The 16,327-nt window shown below is 48.1% G+C and overlaps 1 protein-coding gene across 2 annotated transcripts in view; it reads left to right on the top strand.

Annotated features, from left to right (window-relative positions):
* LOC128941990 (collagen alpha-1(XXVII) chain-like) overlaps positions 1-16,327 on the top strand; it is a 145,257-nt gene that overhangs the window by 73,541 nt on the left and 55,389 nt on the right. For both annotated transcript variants that reach the window (XM_054284130.1, XM_054284131.1), the window contains exons 17-27: positions 428-481; positions 1,167-1,220; positions 1,347-1,400; positions 2,347-2,400; positions 2,712-2,765; positions 4,638-4,682; positions 5,353-5,406; positions 6,560-6,604; positions 12,191-12,244; positions 14,955-15,008; positions 15,775-15,828. In XM_054284130.1, the coding sequence (XP_054140105.1) occupies positions 428-481; positions 1,167-1,220; positions 1,347-1,400; positions 2,347-2,400; positions 2,712-2,765; positions 4,638-4,682; positions 5,353-5,406; positions 6,560-6,604; positions 12,191-12,244; positions 14,955-15,008; positions 15,775-15,828 (576 nt within the window). The remainder of the gene's footprint in view (positions 1-427; positions 482-1,166; positions 1,221-1,346; positions 1,401-2,346; positions 2,401-2,711; positions 2,766-4,637; positions 4,683-5,352; positions 5,407-6,559; positions 6,605-12,190; positions 12,245-14,954; positions 15,009-15,774; positions 15,829-16,327) is intronic.

Below are 16,327 nucleotides of genomic sequence, written 5' to 3'. Positions count from 1 at the left end.
ATGTCAGGACTAGGATATGCTCACAGAAACCCTGAGGATTGTTTGCTTTTCTATAGAGCCTTGTGAGAGAAAAGGTTCATTCATTGAAAACTGAGCTCTTCTGTTCAGCTGAATTTAACACTTCACCACCATCATGGTCCCTGTTAGCCAGAGGAATGTGCTCTCTCTTCTTGCAGCTCCTATAGACACACAATGCTGGGGAAATCCTGGTTTTTGCTCTCCTGCAGTTTCCTTCCTCACCTTAGAATCAAGCTGGGCAATCCACACTTTGTTCAGGGTTATTGCTGTGTTCAGTGTGATCTGCAGCTTGCCAGCAGCTCAGTTCTGAGTGAAGCTGCTGTTGAGCCTTTTGCACCTTCTGAGCACCAACCTGGGCATTTTGGCTGTTGCTGTTGCCTGTTTTAACTCTCTGGTGATGTGTACCCAGGGTGATCAGGGAAGAGCAGGTGTTCCAGGAGATATTGGCTTCCAAGGAGACAAGGTAATTGTTTTTCTTTTCTCCTTTGTTCTTTTCCCCTCACATAGCAGTGGCCACCAGTTATCTCAGTTCCTCCACTAGGAGCTGGAATTGGCTGTCAGGTTCCCCTGCTTGGATAGTTCCCACTTGGGGTATGCTGTGCCTTTCTAAAATCCACGTCAGAATATGGATTTTATAGTTACCATAGTAAAAGCAGTTCTGCAGGGGTTTTTGTAGGGACTGTGTCTCCTAGCAGAGGCTGGAAGGGATGGGATTGATGGGGATGTGTGTGAATGTGTGTGGTCCAGAGGCTGCAGACTCAGGAGATTTTGTCTGCTCAATGCAGCAACTTAAACCCTGACCCAGGGAACCACTTAATGCTCTGTATAACTTCTGATCAAATGACTTCTCCCCTGTGATTTAATGTGATACTGCCTGTGGCTGACAAATGTTGCACATGGCCCTGTGCTGGAGCCTGCGTGGCTCTGAGCCACAGCCAACTGCAGCAGTTTGTGTTCTCTGGGGCTAAATTCAGGACTGTCCTCAGGAACATCTCCCTGACATCAGTGCAGCTGTCCCAGCTCCATGCAGGGCTGAGCTCAGCCTTTAGGAGATGCTCCTCATTCTGCAGCAAAGCTGGACCCTGGGGAATTGGAATTTTTTTTTGATGATGCCTCGATGTGTTCTGAAAGAAATGTGTCTCTCTCAGGGCAGCCAGGGTTTGCCTGGGGTCCCTGGGGCACGAGGGAAGGCAGGCCCCCTGGTAAGTGACCAAGCACCCTGTGCTCCCTCACCTCCCTTCCTGAGGTTCTGTGCCCAGCTGGACGGACAGGAAACCTGACAGCCAGCAGCCAGATCACTTCTCCCCATGTTTTTCCAATTTCTGCAGGGAAAAGTTGGTGACAAAGGACCAGTTGGCTTTCCAGGACCACCTGGCCCTGAGGTATGTCCCACCACCTCCTTCTCACATGCTCCCAGCCTCAGGCTTCACTTCTCCGCTGGGATACGAGGGCACATGAGTGGTGATGGGGTGGGAAGAATCAAGATGGGCTCATGACCTATTCTACATCTCATGAAGATGAGATCCTGGTTTTTCCTTCCCCTTTTTGTCATAGATAAAATGAAGGAGTTTTTTCAGTTTTTCCCCCTGAAAACACCATTTAAGGTAGAAAGTCCTCTTATTTCCCTTAACAAAAAAAGGTCACAGTGATATCTTAGATGCAGGATGAGCTTCCCCCAGCACACCATCATTTTTTCTCCTCCCTAAGTGACCAGACGAGGTCTGTAAGATGCTGGAGAGCCCCTTCCAGCACAGCTGATGTCTGTTTTCCCCTCATCAGCGTTCTGGTATTTCACAGGGTCTGGAAGGGCTCTCAGCTGAGTGCTGCCACTTAGCAATCGTTCCTCTTTGTTGCTATTGGATATAAGCAGGGATTCCTTTGTTTCCTGCTCCATGGGTGGGTGGCTGGGTGGGAAGGAGCCCTGCCAGGCTGACGGCAGCTAACGAGGGTGTCAGCACCTTTCCTAATTCCTCGCCTGCTTCCCTTTGTCGCCGAGGCTGCAGCTCCTTTCTGGGAGCACAGAGGTTATGGGCTGCCTCAGAAAGATTAATTAAAACCCAAATGGCTGCTTTTAGCTGTGTGATGACGGGGAGGCATTCACTGCAATAAATCTTGTAAGAAGATGGACCTAAAGGGAGTTAGGGAAAGGCTGCTCTTCCATCAAACTGATGGAGCTGCTCCTTTGTGTCCCCTTCACTCTCAAAGCTGTGGTGACCCCCAACAGCATATAACACACCTTGTCCTTTAGCTTCTGACTAAACCTCTGATAGAGGCTTCACCTCTGCAGAGTTCCACCTTTGCACCCTGACTGTTCCTCATTTCCTCCAGGGCTTCCCAGGTGACATTGGCCCACCAGGAGAAAACGGTCCTGAAGGTCTGAAGGTGAGTGGAGCAGAGACTGCAGCTCTGTGTGGGGTTGGGAGCAGCCAGGGAAAACAAAGTAGTGGGAAGGGGGGAAGAGAGAAAGCCCAGGAGATTCCTAAAGATTGTCCTGGCCAGCATCTCAGCTTGGTCTGTTTGGCTTGAGGTGCCTCCAAGTGCAGCGTTTTCTTTTCTTCAGATTTTTTTTTTTCTGTAACCAAATTGACATTGGATAATGTCCCATGGCTGTGAAAGAGACTTTCTCATTTTAATTGCCCTTCTGAGCTTATGTTTCTATTTTCTGAGTATCTTTTCCTTTGGCTCTTTCTCAGGGAAAGCCAGGAGCACGAGGTTTACCTGGGCCAAGAGGACTGCCTGGACAAGAGGTGAGTGTCCTCAGCTCAGAGGGGGTTTGATTTAAAGAATAATGCTGAATTTTCTAAATTAATGTATGGTGAAACGGTGTTTGTGGTTTGAAATGCTCTGGTCCCTCTGAATTTGGAAGCAGATGCTTATAGTGAGTGATGAGAGACCTGCAGAAGAGGAGCTTCCCCTGAGCTGTGTGATCTCCAAGGCCTGTGATCTTGTGATCTTTGCTTCCAGCCACTGCTGGCATCTGCTGACCCTAAATTCTGCCTTGGCTTTGCTTTTAAAGCCTGTTCCCCACCCCCAGATGGGTGTCAGAGCCCTTTTCCCTGCACATCCCCTTGCACAGACATGCCCTGGCCTGGCATCTGCTTTCTGCTCCTTTTAAGTGTGTTCCTTTTCAACCATGAGACCTGCAGACTCTGCCCTCTCACACAGAGAAACATCCCTCTGTAAAAAGAGAGGGAAATGGGAATTGCTGCTCTGCAGAACTTCATTTGCCCAGCACCACAATTTCACCTCAGAACCTGAAGCATCATTGCCCTTGCAGTCATTAGGAAGGGAACAATTGTCACTGATTTAATTGTACATGATGGGAGCAGCAGAGAATGTCTGGGTTCCCTGTTTATCCTGTTGGAACTCCAGTGACATTGGTGTAATTTCCTCTCACTCAGGCCAGTGTAAGCTGTTTGTCCAGAGTCACGAGACATTGTGTAAATAATACTGAGCACACGCATGGGCAGGAGCTCGTTTTAATAGCACTAATAATTCTTAACTTTTTCTGGGAACTCTTCTGCTTGTTCTCTAAATGGGATTAATGCAAATTAGCTCATTTATTTGCAGTGAAATAGGGGGGAAGAAAAAAATATTCCAGCCAAAATACAAAGGGAATCGAAGCCCTGCATTCCAGGTTCAGGCAGGCGTGACCAAGCTGCCTTCAATTTGCTCTAGTTATTGAGTGTAAAAGTGAGCCCAAAGACATAGACATGGAGTTTGGTGTGAGCTGTGCTGCAGGGCTCAGCGTGTGCAGCAGAGCACAGCACTGTTCTCTCACCACCGCGCTCACCCAGGGCACTGGGTCAGGGCTCTGAATTGAATTGGATCCCTCTGGAAATGGGGCATATTGTGGGTGGCTTGTCTGTGCCCTTGGAGCTGGGTTCCTGACCCCCAGTCCCACCCTCAGCCTGCCAGTGCCCCTTCATTACCAGGGCTGCCCACCCAAATGAGAGCAGCCAGGCTGGGGCTGCCAAGGGCGCTTTTAATTCCTCTCTTGGCAGTTGGGTTTGGACACTTGAGATGATTTTTGTGAAGCTTAATTGAAGGTCTCTTAGAAACTGTAGATCTGATCCTATCACATTAGAAATTGGCGTGGAGCCAAGGGAGAGGAGCGAGTCCAATTGCTGTGTGAGATTTTGTGATAGCTCCATTCTGCAGCATGTGTAGTCTCAGCTGAAAGCAAAAGGGAAACGTTCACACAGTTGCCAAGTGGTTCTGTGGGAAATTTTGGAGCATGCTTTTTTGGGGGGGAAGAGAGAAAAAGTGAACTCTATAGCATTCACATCCCTGCCAAATCAAATGAAGCAGAGTTATGGCAACATGTCCAGGGTACCCCAGTGGCCAAGTCCAGCTCATCACAGACCAAATCAACTGGTGTTCCCTTGGTCACATTTTGGATGGCTTTTACTGGCAGGGCTTGACTTGAGATCTTTTTTCCCTGAGAAACCTCAGAGGCTGCTCTAAGATAGAGAAGGGCTCAGCTGTTAAAATGTGACAGCTGAACACACAGCCTGTGTTTAGCTGCTGCTCATACTGCAGGCATTTCATTCTTGCTGCATGGTGAGTCCAAATTTTGTCACTGCTTTGCCTTTTATTTTAATTTCTTTTCACCTCAGGGAGATGAAGGCCCTTTAGGACCACCAGGAGTCCCTGGTCCAGAGGTAGGTTCCATTCATTTATTCACTCAGTTATTGACAGCACTGATGACCTTGCAATGGAATTGTAGTTAAATTCTCCAAAAGCTTCCACCCTCCTGGTTTGGGAAGTTAATCTGCCCTGCTATGAATTATTGTCTTGTCCAGGGCTTGATTGATTGCTTGATCCAGGATGGCTGAAAGTCCAGGAAGTGCCTTGCACAGGGTGTTGAGTTTATGACTTTCCTGGAGTCTCAAACCTTGAAAAACTCTCTAATGTTTAAACAGTTCATCCTCAAGATAAATGACATTGATTGGAAACCATCTCCATAACCAGCCCTTGTGTTTCTTCCTTAATTTATAGTATTTTTCAATGAGTAGAGGAAAAAGTAAAAAAAAAAAAAACAAACTGAACAGTCAGAGAGAGTCCTTTTGACCTCTGTGATGTATCACAGAAACACAGCTAGAAGAAGCAAAAAGAATATTTTCATATCTGTAAGCTTGCCAGCTCAGGACTTTGTAATGGGTCTGTACATAATTGTCACCTCAGGATAGTAAAATATCCCAAAAATTGGTAGTAGGTAGATCAGAAAATGAATGGTTTATGTTTCTATTTTATTTTACAAGCATGTAAGCAGCACCTGTGAGCAAAGCAGCTGCAAGCTTTTGATGTTTATGGTTTTTCCATGTATTTCAGGGTCGGTCTGGTCGGAAGGGATTTCCAGGAACTCCTGGTCCCAATGGTCCAAAGGTAAGAAAAGAGTTTGTTCCTGATCAGGAAAGCACTGGGTAGAAGGGAGGAAAGGAAGAGGGAAATGTCTTTTCTCACCTTGACCACTCTCCCAAGTATTCATTCCAAAGAGAGCAAGAGAACTGAGGGTTCCTCTTTTTCTCAGAATTTTGGGGTCTCAGCTTCTGCTTCTTTCTTCAAAAAGAATGATGGTGCATTTTTTAAGCTATTATAAACAAATGTTTTCCTCTTTTAATATTAACCAACTTCTCCCTCCATCATCACTTCATTTTCCGTTGCTTCTCCATGGTTTTGTTCTAAAACAATGCACATCATTCCTATCTTTGCTGCCTAATTATCAGCAGGAGCCATCCCAGGGCAATGCAGTCCACAAACCCACACTCGAAAGGGAAGAGAAAACCCAACAAAAACAACCTCTTCAAACAGTCAATAGCAAAAATGTGCTCTGGCAGCACATCTGGAGTGTCTGCCTAGTGAGAAAATACAGCTGCTGTCCTGGAGACAGTGCTGGTTGCTGGTGAGCCTGGCTGGCCCATGCAGGGCACTGTGATTGCCTGCCACAGCTGCCCTGGGCCCTGCTGGGTGTGCAATTCTTCTCCTCCTGCTTTCTCCTTCATCATTTTCATGCTCTGAACTCCTTCTTCCTGCACTAGGAGTTATCTCACATGGGTTCTTGCTGTGGTTTTCCTGTGGGTGCTCCATGTGACAGTAACGTGTGCCCGTCTGAGGTTTTACAACAGAATCAGGGTGCAGCATTGCCTGGGAATATTTGGGTTGTCTTTCCTTCTTATGCTTTGTAAAACTTTGGGATAAAGTAGCCAGGACTAGGCTGGGCCTATACCATAGATATCTTATGTTTCAATGTGGTTCCCTGAAGGTTATTTTACTACAGCAGGACCAGCTTTTGGGGCATTTCACTCCAGAACAGCAAATGTTTGTTCCATGTTTGTGTCAATAGTGTTCTTACTTTGCCTAAGTAAGAAAGTCCTTTCTTCCTCCAAGTCACAGTTGGCTTTATAAGATGTTGTTTCTCACTGATTTTCCCCAATTCACACTTTGCAGCCCAAATAATGGGTACAAAGAGCCAGGCTGTGCCCAGGGTCTGGTTGGCAGCACCCAGTAACCCGTGTGCCTTTGTCTCCTTGTCCTGCAGGGTGAGCCAGGAAACCGTGGCCGACCTGGGAAAGTTGGTGAGCAGGTAAATCTCTCATTTTCCTTGTCTCCTTGATGATCTCCTCTGTACAACATGTCCTGGATGCTCAGAGAGCAGTGACCAGACATTTGTGGCCACCTCAAATCTGCCCACAGCCCTGGTGCTCCAGGTTCCAGGTTTTAATGATAGGATTCTCTGCTTTGGGTGCTATGTTGCTTTCACTTCCCCCACATTTTCTGGGCAGTAGAGGAGATAGCAGCTGAAGAAACCAGACCCTGGGAAGAGAGGCACTGAGCTGCATTTTGTTGCAATCCCATGGAAAGCATTCTGCTGGCATAACCCAGGACATGCACAATCCCTGTAGGCTTTGGGGGAACCACAGGCATCAAGGAAAAAGCAACCATTTTTCCCACATCTCTGTGATTGAAACCAACAAACTTGTCCACCAACAGCCCTGAAAATGAAGCCACAGAGCCTCCAACCAATTCTGTGTGTTCCTGCATGACCACACCAAAGTGGCTGTGGCAGCTGGCCCTGGCACTGTGGGTGCTGCTTCCCACCACTGCTGTCCTTCCCAACACTTTCCCTGCTGGATGGTCAGCTTGGTTTGCTTTGGTTTAGCTTGTCAGCCTCTCTGGTTCTTCTTTGGGTCACTTCTTCAAAGGGTTTCTGACCAAGCAAGTCTACAAAAGTCAAGGTGGATCCTTTTCAGTACCAGCAGTCTGATACCAGCCTCTGTATCTATCAAAGGTGGTTACTTCTCTTTGGAAATTAGAGCCATTTCTGTGACATGGTTGTTAATTTGCTCCTTGAAGAGCAACTACTGAAGGAGCAAAGTTCCCCACATCTGAGTTCTACTTGCAGCTTTATCAGATTCTGCACAAAACACTTCCCAGTGCTTTGTGCCTCAGTTTCCCCTTCTGTGGGAGGTGTGAGACAGCCCTGAGCAGACCTCAGCCCAGTGCCTCCTGTTCTGAAGTGGCACCTGTGGACCTGTGTTAAAAATGAGTATTTAGAAGTGCTTTGAGATCCTTCACCAGACATTGTCCTTGAAGGGCAAAGCATCATTAGGATTATTATTCTTTAACTTCCCTCAGGACTGACCTTGGATGAGAACTGTAGGCACTGTTCATCGAAAAGAAAACACAGCTGGCCTCTGCTGACACTGAAACCAGCACAGTGGTAGGAAAGCTGCCTGTGTTATTCTTAGGCAATTAGTCTCTGTCTAGAAATATCTCCCAGAAAATTTCCATTTCTGAACCAGTCAAGTAATTAGAGCAAAAATGTCTCACCAGAGTAATGAGAAATAACTTCCTCTGCCCTCACATCTCCACTGGACGATGCTGGAGCATTGGGGTTTCCTTCCTCCCTCCCTCCACTTAAACTTCAGCAGTTGGTGTTGGGGCTGGGTTGGATTTTTGCTGAGCCCTTGGCACTGAAGACACCACCACCTCACCCTGTTTTCTCTTGTGGAGACCCTGATGTTTTCTATTCCACAGCAAGGGTGGAAAACATCACACTTCTCAGTCCTGCTGCTCTGCCTGACAAATGGTTTTTCTCAGAGCAGAAAATCTCAGCATAACAGCATAAGAAGAGAGCAGCCATCCATCTCACTGGAGATTTCTCCCCTTTCTTAGGGACATCTGTTTAGGAAAACACGGGAGTTTCTGTGAGGTTTCCGGTGATACTTGAGCTCTCCTTGAAAAATGAGGTTTTAAGGCATAGGGCAGCCCCTGATGTGTTGTTTTTCCATTGCAAGGACACAGACTGGGGAAGATCATTCATGAGATGCTTGTTGTCTCCCTGTGCTGGAAGGATTCCAGCTGCCAGGCGCCCCAGTACCCTGGAAATGTGTGGGTTAACCCTTCCTTGCCTGGAGATGGAGTCAGAAGGATATGAAGAGGAATGCAAGGCCCTTGGCCAGGGAAGCCACCACCCTTTGTGTCCCTGAGCTAGGGAATGCATAGCGGGAGAATGTCACCAAAATGTCCATGCTGAAGGTCAGAGAGCCCTGTGGGAGAAGCAACAGCCTGGAGCAGGCAGGAAGGTGCTGCCATCCCAGGGAGCCCCTGCTTGGTGCTAGAAAATCCCAGTGAAGAGTTGTGCCAGCTGAAAGAGGCTCCAATTGCCTCATGTCTTTAATGGGATTGGGAGGTCCTGTCCCAGCACGAGCAGCTGTTTGAGTCCCTTCCCCTGGACAAAAGTGACAGCTCTGCTCACTCACAGGGCTGTGTCAGGGTCAGCCATGTACCCATCACTCTGTGCCGGGAGGAGCAGCCAAGGCCCTTCTCTTCTCCTTTAAATCAAAGTATTTTGTCTCAATATCGGTATTCTAAGATCATTTGTCAAAGGACAATGGATTCTGATCACCAAATCAGTCTCCCCATCTCTCCCCATTGCCGACACAATGGCACCATGTCTTTCATGCCTTTCCCCTTCCAAAGGAGAGGGGCTGCAATGTCAGGTTTGCAGGTGAGGATGTCCTGATTTTCTTGGCCAAGGTCAAGAGGGTCACCAAGAATGGAACAGGAACTGCTCTGGTGTTTCCCACATGTTAGCACTGCTCCTTTCCAACCCTTCACCTTCTCCTCCAGGGCGTCTCTGACCTCCAGACATCTCACTCAGGGATTTTCAGGCACTGTGGTGTTTCCACAGCACCTCTCCACCTTCCCTCCCCTCACTCCCAGGATGGTGGAAACCCAACCCAGCCCCAGGGCCGGGCTGAGCCCGGTGCACAGAGGGTTAAACCACATGGCTGTTCTTTGCGGGTCAGAGCGTCCTCCTGTCTATAAACCGCGATATTTACTGTTTTACTTTCCCTTTCTTTCATCTGAATGGGAGGATTGTACATTTACTCCCTCCCGTCCCTTCCCTTTGTGCGTGGTTTGTTTTGTTTTGAGTTCTGGTGAACCAGTCACACACAGAGGTTCCCGCTGGGAGCCACCAGCGGGCCTGTCCCTGGGAGACCCTGCTCATGCTGGGCTGCTTCTCCCTCCCAAATGGGCTCTGATTTATGCAAGCCCTCAGTGCTGACTTGCTCTCTGTTGGTGCAGCCAAGAGGGGGGGCTTAATTATGACAGGGCTGGACAATAAATGGGGAAAGCGAGACAGGAGTTAGGAATTACAACCCACCAGTCCCCCCTCCTTTCCTTGCCTCCCCCCCTCCACAAGCCTCCAGCAACTTTTTAACAATCTCCATCCCTTTTCCGCCATGCCCTTGGCTGGGGAGTACAGCAGAGTGAATCACGAGCGACATGGTGAACTCCTGTCTAATATAAATGTTTTACATTCTTTCCTGTATAGTGTGGGCCTTTATCCGGGCAGCCACTGCTGCTGGGACTTCACGTGCATCCTTACACACACTGCCCAGAGCCCTGCTTGGTGCAGGCCCTCTTTTCAACCCTGAGAAAAATATGTTGTGCCGCAGCCATTTTAGTGTAATGACCACAATTCATGTCTGCTTTGATTAAACATTTGCCATTGGCAGCTCTTCTGGTTCTTAAAACCTAAATCTTTCTGTCTTAAAACCTAAATCTCCTCGCCTTTAGTATCTATCCCATTTTGGCCAGTGAGGAACATCATTACCCAATCTTCCCCTGTTTTTTCTTATACTCCTGATAAATTACTGAGATTTATTTGGCGTAGACATATCTATCTCGATTTGTGTCTGCTTGCAGACACAGCAATGTCGGTTAATTTAGCCCAGAGCAGACAGTGCTGGCTGCAAACACTGCAGAGCTACTGTGCTGGAAGCTCCAGGGTCCTAGCTCCGCATCTCACGTTCACACCATGGGATGCTCCTTTGTCGTGGGGAGCAGTGACATCTTCCCCTGCGCATCCCACAGTGCACCAGCACAGGCAGAATTCTCCCTGGGTTTGGGCTGAAATGTTGGCTGTGTTCTCCTTCCCTCCCATCTGTACAGCAGGACCAGTGTTGGCCATGCCAGCAGGTTTCTCCACCAGCTGCCATAACAAGCAGCACATCTGTGACAGCAAGGGAGGTCTACAGGAGGGTGTTGGGGGCTCTTGGTGTGCTCAGATCCCTGCAAACCCCTCTGCAAAGCAGCAACTTGAGAAGCATCACCAGTACACCTGGCTTCAGGACCCAGATTCCTGAGAGGCTTTTTAGGGTGGATGCTGCCATGAACAGTGGGTTTGAAGATTGGGCTTCAAGCCTGAACTTGGATATGCTGAACCCCCTGGAAGGGAGTTTGAAACAGTCTTGTTCTGAATGGGACCAACACTTTCTGCAGAGAAAGGATCCCTCTTCTGCAGGGACTGGCCTAAGGAACCAGAAATTTTTTAAAGACCATATTCCCAGGAGAGTGAGAAAGAGTTTTGTGGTTTTCCAAGAAATTGGAAATGAACAAGAGATGTATTTCTTCTTCCTTTATTGTCTATTTTTGCCTAGCAATGCATTTCCCTGTTGCATCTCATTGCTTTGCCATTCTCTGCCATAACCTTTGCCTTCTTCGTGGCTTTGGGCTGTTGGAAAAATTCAGGAACTGGATGCAGTTGTGTACCTGCACTTGTGTCTTATTGAAAGGACCATTGATCCAGCAGCCTTCAGCAATGCCACCCAGTGGCAACCTTGCACAGGCAGATGTTGCACAGTTTTCTGCTCTCCAGTTGATTCCTGCACTGGGCAATCTGTGCTGAGTCCAGCTCTGCTTGCCGTGGATGTCTGGTCAGTGCAGCCTGGCCGCGATGACAATCCTGTGCTCCAGGACTGCCTCAGCTTCTGACACAAAGGCCATTTCAAAGCACAGACCACTTCAGAAAGGTTGGTGACACCCCCACAGGATAGTGGAGCTTTTCTCTTTGTAGCTGTCGTCCCATGGCTGGTTGGTATTTCCACCATGGCACAGAGGAGACGAGTGCCTGCAGTGGCAGAGGGGACAGCCCCTTGCATCTCCAGAGCCAGAAACCACTGGGGCTGGTAGGGAGGTTGCTTTATCTTAATTCTCAGGAATCTTCTCTTGAGATTGCATCTGTTTCCATCTTCCTAATTAAAAGCAGCTCTGTTTGCCTCTTCATTATCCTGAACATTGTTAAACCCTGAGCTTAGGCTGGAGGTTTGTTCCAAGATGGTTTCTGAGTGGTGTGCGAGATCCACTGCCCTGCTGGCCTCTCTGGCTGCAGGAACCTTTATTTCCTACTGGCATCCCACCAGCACAACACTATCCAGGGCAAAATTAGTCTGCACAAAGGGCTGAGACAGCTTGGATTAACCCAGAAGAAGCTTTCCCAGTCCAGCTGCTAAAATGATGCTGAGTCTCTGTCTCTGTGCAACCCAGGAGCTCCTGGGGAAGCTTTTTTGGGGAAAGCTCACAGAACAAAGCCTCACTATGGACTCAGCCTTCCTTCCTTCACTCATCCACTTCTCTGTGTGTTGTGGTTCTTGCAGATCCTGGTGCTGCTGTTCCAGCTGGCCCCTAAAGCAGAACCAGCTGTGGAGTTAGACATTCCCATGGCCGGGAGCAACTCCATCCGCTCTGGTAGCCAGTAGGAATTACTGAGCATTAGATGAGGGATGCTGTGCTATTGCAATCAGCAAGGTGGACCAAAGGAACTGTTTACTTTCTCAGCAAATAAAACCTGAAAATTAGCTGTGCTCTTCTCTTTCCTCAGGGTCTCATGGGTTTCATTGGTCCAGTGGGGGAGCCTGGAATAGCAGGAGAAAAGGTAAGATTGCTTGCAATGAAATTGTTGTAATTTTTGCAGGATACGGAGGCTGGGGTGGGAGAAGGGTTGTGGAGATTTAAGTTGTGATGTGAGTGCAACACCCAGCTGGGAATGAAGCACGTCCAGGGTGTCTGAGCTAGACTAAGACCAGGCCAAAATCATCCACTTCTCATTCAGGAATTAATATGTGCTGCCCTCCAGGGAGATGCTGTCAAATATTCTTTGAAAAATTAACTTTCCTCATTCATAATATGCCAGGGAATTTGTATTTAACGGTCAGCTCTGGTTTTTATGGGAATGAGGGATCCATCAGCCCTGTGTTGCTGGTCATGGGAGGAGTCCATGGGATTGAGGTTACAGATTTCTGCAGAGGTGTCCTCTGGGTTCCCAGGGGGGTCACACAGGACCAGGGCTGAGCCTGCATTGAACAGGAGGTCTCAGCAATTTCTCAGGTGTGCAAGAGTGCAGACATCCATGAAAGCTGGTCCAAATATTTCCCTTTTTATCTGGTGAGGACCATCCCATCTGGCTGCCCTGGTTGCTTTGGGCGCAGTCATGGCTGGTGCCCTCTTGTGTACACTACAGACACAAACCTCTTCCAGGGGAATGAAAAGGGCTTTATTTCACATTAAAAACGTAAAAGGACGTTAATTTGTTTTCTATTAGAGTGTAAACTTTTATTCAGAGGCAGCTCCCAAAGACAAATCATGTGTGTCACTCATTGTACCTCACTCGCACGCTGCTGGTTTTCATTGGTGCTTTAATTATTCGCAGCGCGGCTGTAAAGATAGCGAGGAGCATAAAACGATGCATTCCACACATCAGTGCTCTCTTTCTCACTTTTATTGCTTCAAGCCCTGTCCTCTGGGTAATGATGTAAAGACTCTGTGACAGTTATACTGTGTTTGCTGCAGATCCATTTTATTGTCTGTCCACAGCAGCCTTTGGAAAGGCCTTTCTGTCCTGTGGGCCCTGGTGGGGCAGTAGCAGAGTCAGTCTCAGTCCAAGCTGTCAAAGCTCACAAGAACTGAAAAGAGTGACATGATGTGGGCTGTGTTTTAGAGAATAAAGAGTGATGTGTCCAGGGTGGTTACACAGAAAATTGGTGCCTGAGTGAGCTGTCTCATTGGCAGCTGCAGCCCTGAATTGAATGAAGAATAAGGTGTTTGCCATGCAGGAGACATGGGAAGATCTTTTCCTCCATTCAATGAAATTCACATTTGTCCCTGTGCTTTCCATGCCAAAACCTTGACCACATGAAGTCTCCTCAACTTCCAGATCAGCTCTGTAATGTGATGATGTTACATCAGTGTCAAGGCAAACCCAGGCTGTCCTTTGAAAATTTGCCCTTGGAGATCCTAAGCACAGCTGGGATTTCCATCAGGCTTCTCTACCAGGACAAATTTAGGGATGATAGAAATAGCTATCATCAAATCAAAACCTCAACCAGGCCTCCAGTTGGCATAGTATCCTACAGCTTACTACGCTCTTGTGAGCTAAATGAAGTGGGAAATATGCTTTCATTAGACATAGCTGAGTCAGCAATCTCCATCCTGAGAGCTGCAAAAGTTAAGACTGTAGCCAGTAGAATCCAAAGATTATCAAAGAGAACAATACAGTTAATACACATTTAATAAAATCCATCCATTCAGGGAGAAAAAAAATCTGTACATTGGTTTACCAGGGCCAACTGGTGACAACACAAACTCTGGGGTTTGTTTTTAATAAGCTCCTTAGGGCCCAGAAAATATTTCCCCTTACACTTTGTGCTGTTGGAAGGTAGGTCAGATTTTGGGCGTAAACTAATTGGCAGCATTTGCTAATTCCTCCTTCCTCATCCCAAACCTAACACACCTAATTCCCAGCGCACCCCTCGGGCTGCAGGGAGACTACAGACAGTTGTGTGGGAATTGCCACCATCTCCCAAAGGAGCTGTTGATGTCCCAGTGCTAAAGCCACAGCTTTGTGTCATCACCTCACATCAGCAGGTTGTGGTGGTGCTGGTGGGGCTTGACCCTCTTGTCTTCTACCAAGGAAATACTCATGGAAAGTGAGATGGTCTGCATGAGGGGATAAGGAAGACTTTAGCAATGAATAAGTGATGTTTTGGTACATTAAGTTCTTTAACTGCTTGTTTTAGAAGGGATCCTATCTTTAGGGTGGGCTGGGGAGTCATCCAGCTCCAAGCCTCTCATAAATCAGACCTCCAGGTCATTGCTGCTGGCACTGTGGTCTCAGTAAGAGCCACAGGACAGGGAGTTACCCCAAACACCCACAGTCTCCTCTGCAAGCACCAGGCAGCATCTCTGGTTTTTTCCAGCTGGATTCCCTGCTCTCAGCAGGGCCTTGTGACAGCAGACTTCAAATCCATGGCTCTGAAAATGCCAGCACGTGTAGGGATTGTGGTACTGCAGAGCAGACATGTCGTGCCTTGGGCGGGCAGGGCTGGAGATTTCCTTGGGTTTGGAATTGAAGGTGATCTGCCTGTTTCCTCCATACCTTGGTGCTTTTGATGGCAACAGTAAAGTCCCCTCTCTTGGAATGTGGAGAATTAGTTAATCCTTATTCTCCCATTACTCTGATGAGATGGATGGAAAGAGAGCAATACTGGAACCATTTCTGGTAGAAAGCTGATGGCATAGACGTGAATTTGTGGATTGTTTTAGCTGTTTCATTGCTCTAGATCACTCTCCCTGTGTCTCTCTCCTAGGGTGACCGTGGCCCAGTGGGACCTCCAGGCCCTCCAGGAGTCAAGGGGTCGATGGTAAGGAGTAAGTCTGCATCCTCTCACTCTTGCTGCCCCCTCTCTGTCTGTCCTAGCCAAGGGTGCAGCTTCTCCTGTCTTTGAGTTTCATGGCAACAGCTGCAATTTCCTCCCCTGTCTGTGGGGATGGGAATGGGCATTTGAGTGAGTGGATATTGAGGTGTCTCCCCAGCAGCTGAGTCCAGCAGTTTTCCCAGCAGTTTGAGGTGTGTTCTGTGGCTCCATCAGCTGAGGGCCTGCAGTGTCAAATGGGGACAACCAGGAGCTGAAGGGCTGCCTGTTCCCAACCATCCTGGCTCTAGAACAGACAGTGCCCACCAACAAGGATCTGTCCAAACTGACCAGGGCAGCTGGAAATGCTTGGGCAGCACAGTCACTGTGCCTTGCTGTGCTCTGCCTTTTAGAGAACTACATTTAGGAATTTCACAGTGGGGGCCTCAGCTGGATCTTGTCTTCTCTGACACTTGTTTCCTGTCTACTACAGTACAAGACCCAAAGATATATTTTTGTATTAATTCAGCCCATTCTCTTCTGGGCTGTTCAGAAAATCTTGCTGCTGATATCACTGGCTGGGTTGGAGCTGGGCTAGTGACAGCCTGGCCATTTCCTTCTGCCCCTGAGCAATTTTACCCTGACAAATATCAGCTCTGCCTGACCTTGCCAGCAGCCAACAATGCCATTTTTCCTGTCTTCCCACTGGGAGGAAGAAAGTCTGTGCAGATTGTGGACATTCACAGCAGGCATGTTGTTCTGCCTTCCCTTTTAGGGGCACCCTGGGATGCCAGGAGGAGTGGGATTTCCTGGGATCCCTGGACCAACAGTAAGTAACACCACATCCTGGGCATGCATGGGCTAAGCCAAGCAACTGTATTCCAGTTTACTTGAGTTTGATACAAACCAGAGATATGGGGAGAGGGATGGGACATGGAAAGAGACACAAAAAAACCACAGTGCTTACTTAAAAATTTTATATTCCTAAGGAGGGATGCAAAAGTCACAATCCAGCCTCAATCTTTTGGCAGGACACAAGCTCCCTAGTTCAAGGTGTTCTTTGCTGGGAATGGCTGGCAGTGTGGTGCTATGTGATCTAGTGATGTATCACAGTGATTTATCATGGTGATTTATCACAGTGACCACAGCATGCAGCGTGACCATCCTGCCTGGTCAAAGCCCTGCTGGCATGAGAGGAGCAGCAGAGCAGCTCCCCCAGACAGCCCCTCCATCTGGCCAGGCTCATCTGGCACACTGCAGCTGTGGCTGGAGCGTGCAATGGCCATGGAGGCAGATTCCAGCCTGGCTCCAGTTTCCCACAGATGTTC

The sequence above is a fragment of the Melozone crissalis genome, unplaced genomic scaffold, assembly GCF_028551555.1.
Source record: "Melozone crissalis strain CALT ecotype California unplaced genomic scaffold, PUWL_Pcris_2 ptg000041l_1, whole genome shotgun sequence".
In the NCBI taxonomy this organism is placed as follows: Eukaryota; Metazoa; Chordata; class Aves; order Passeriformes; family Passerellidae; genus Melozone; species Melozone crissalis.
This window is presented reverse-complemented; position numbering and strand designations above follow the sequence as displayed.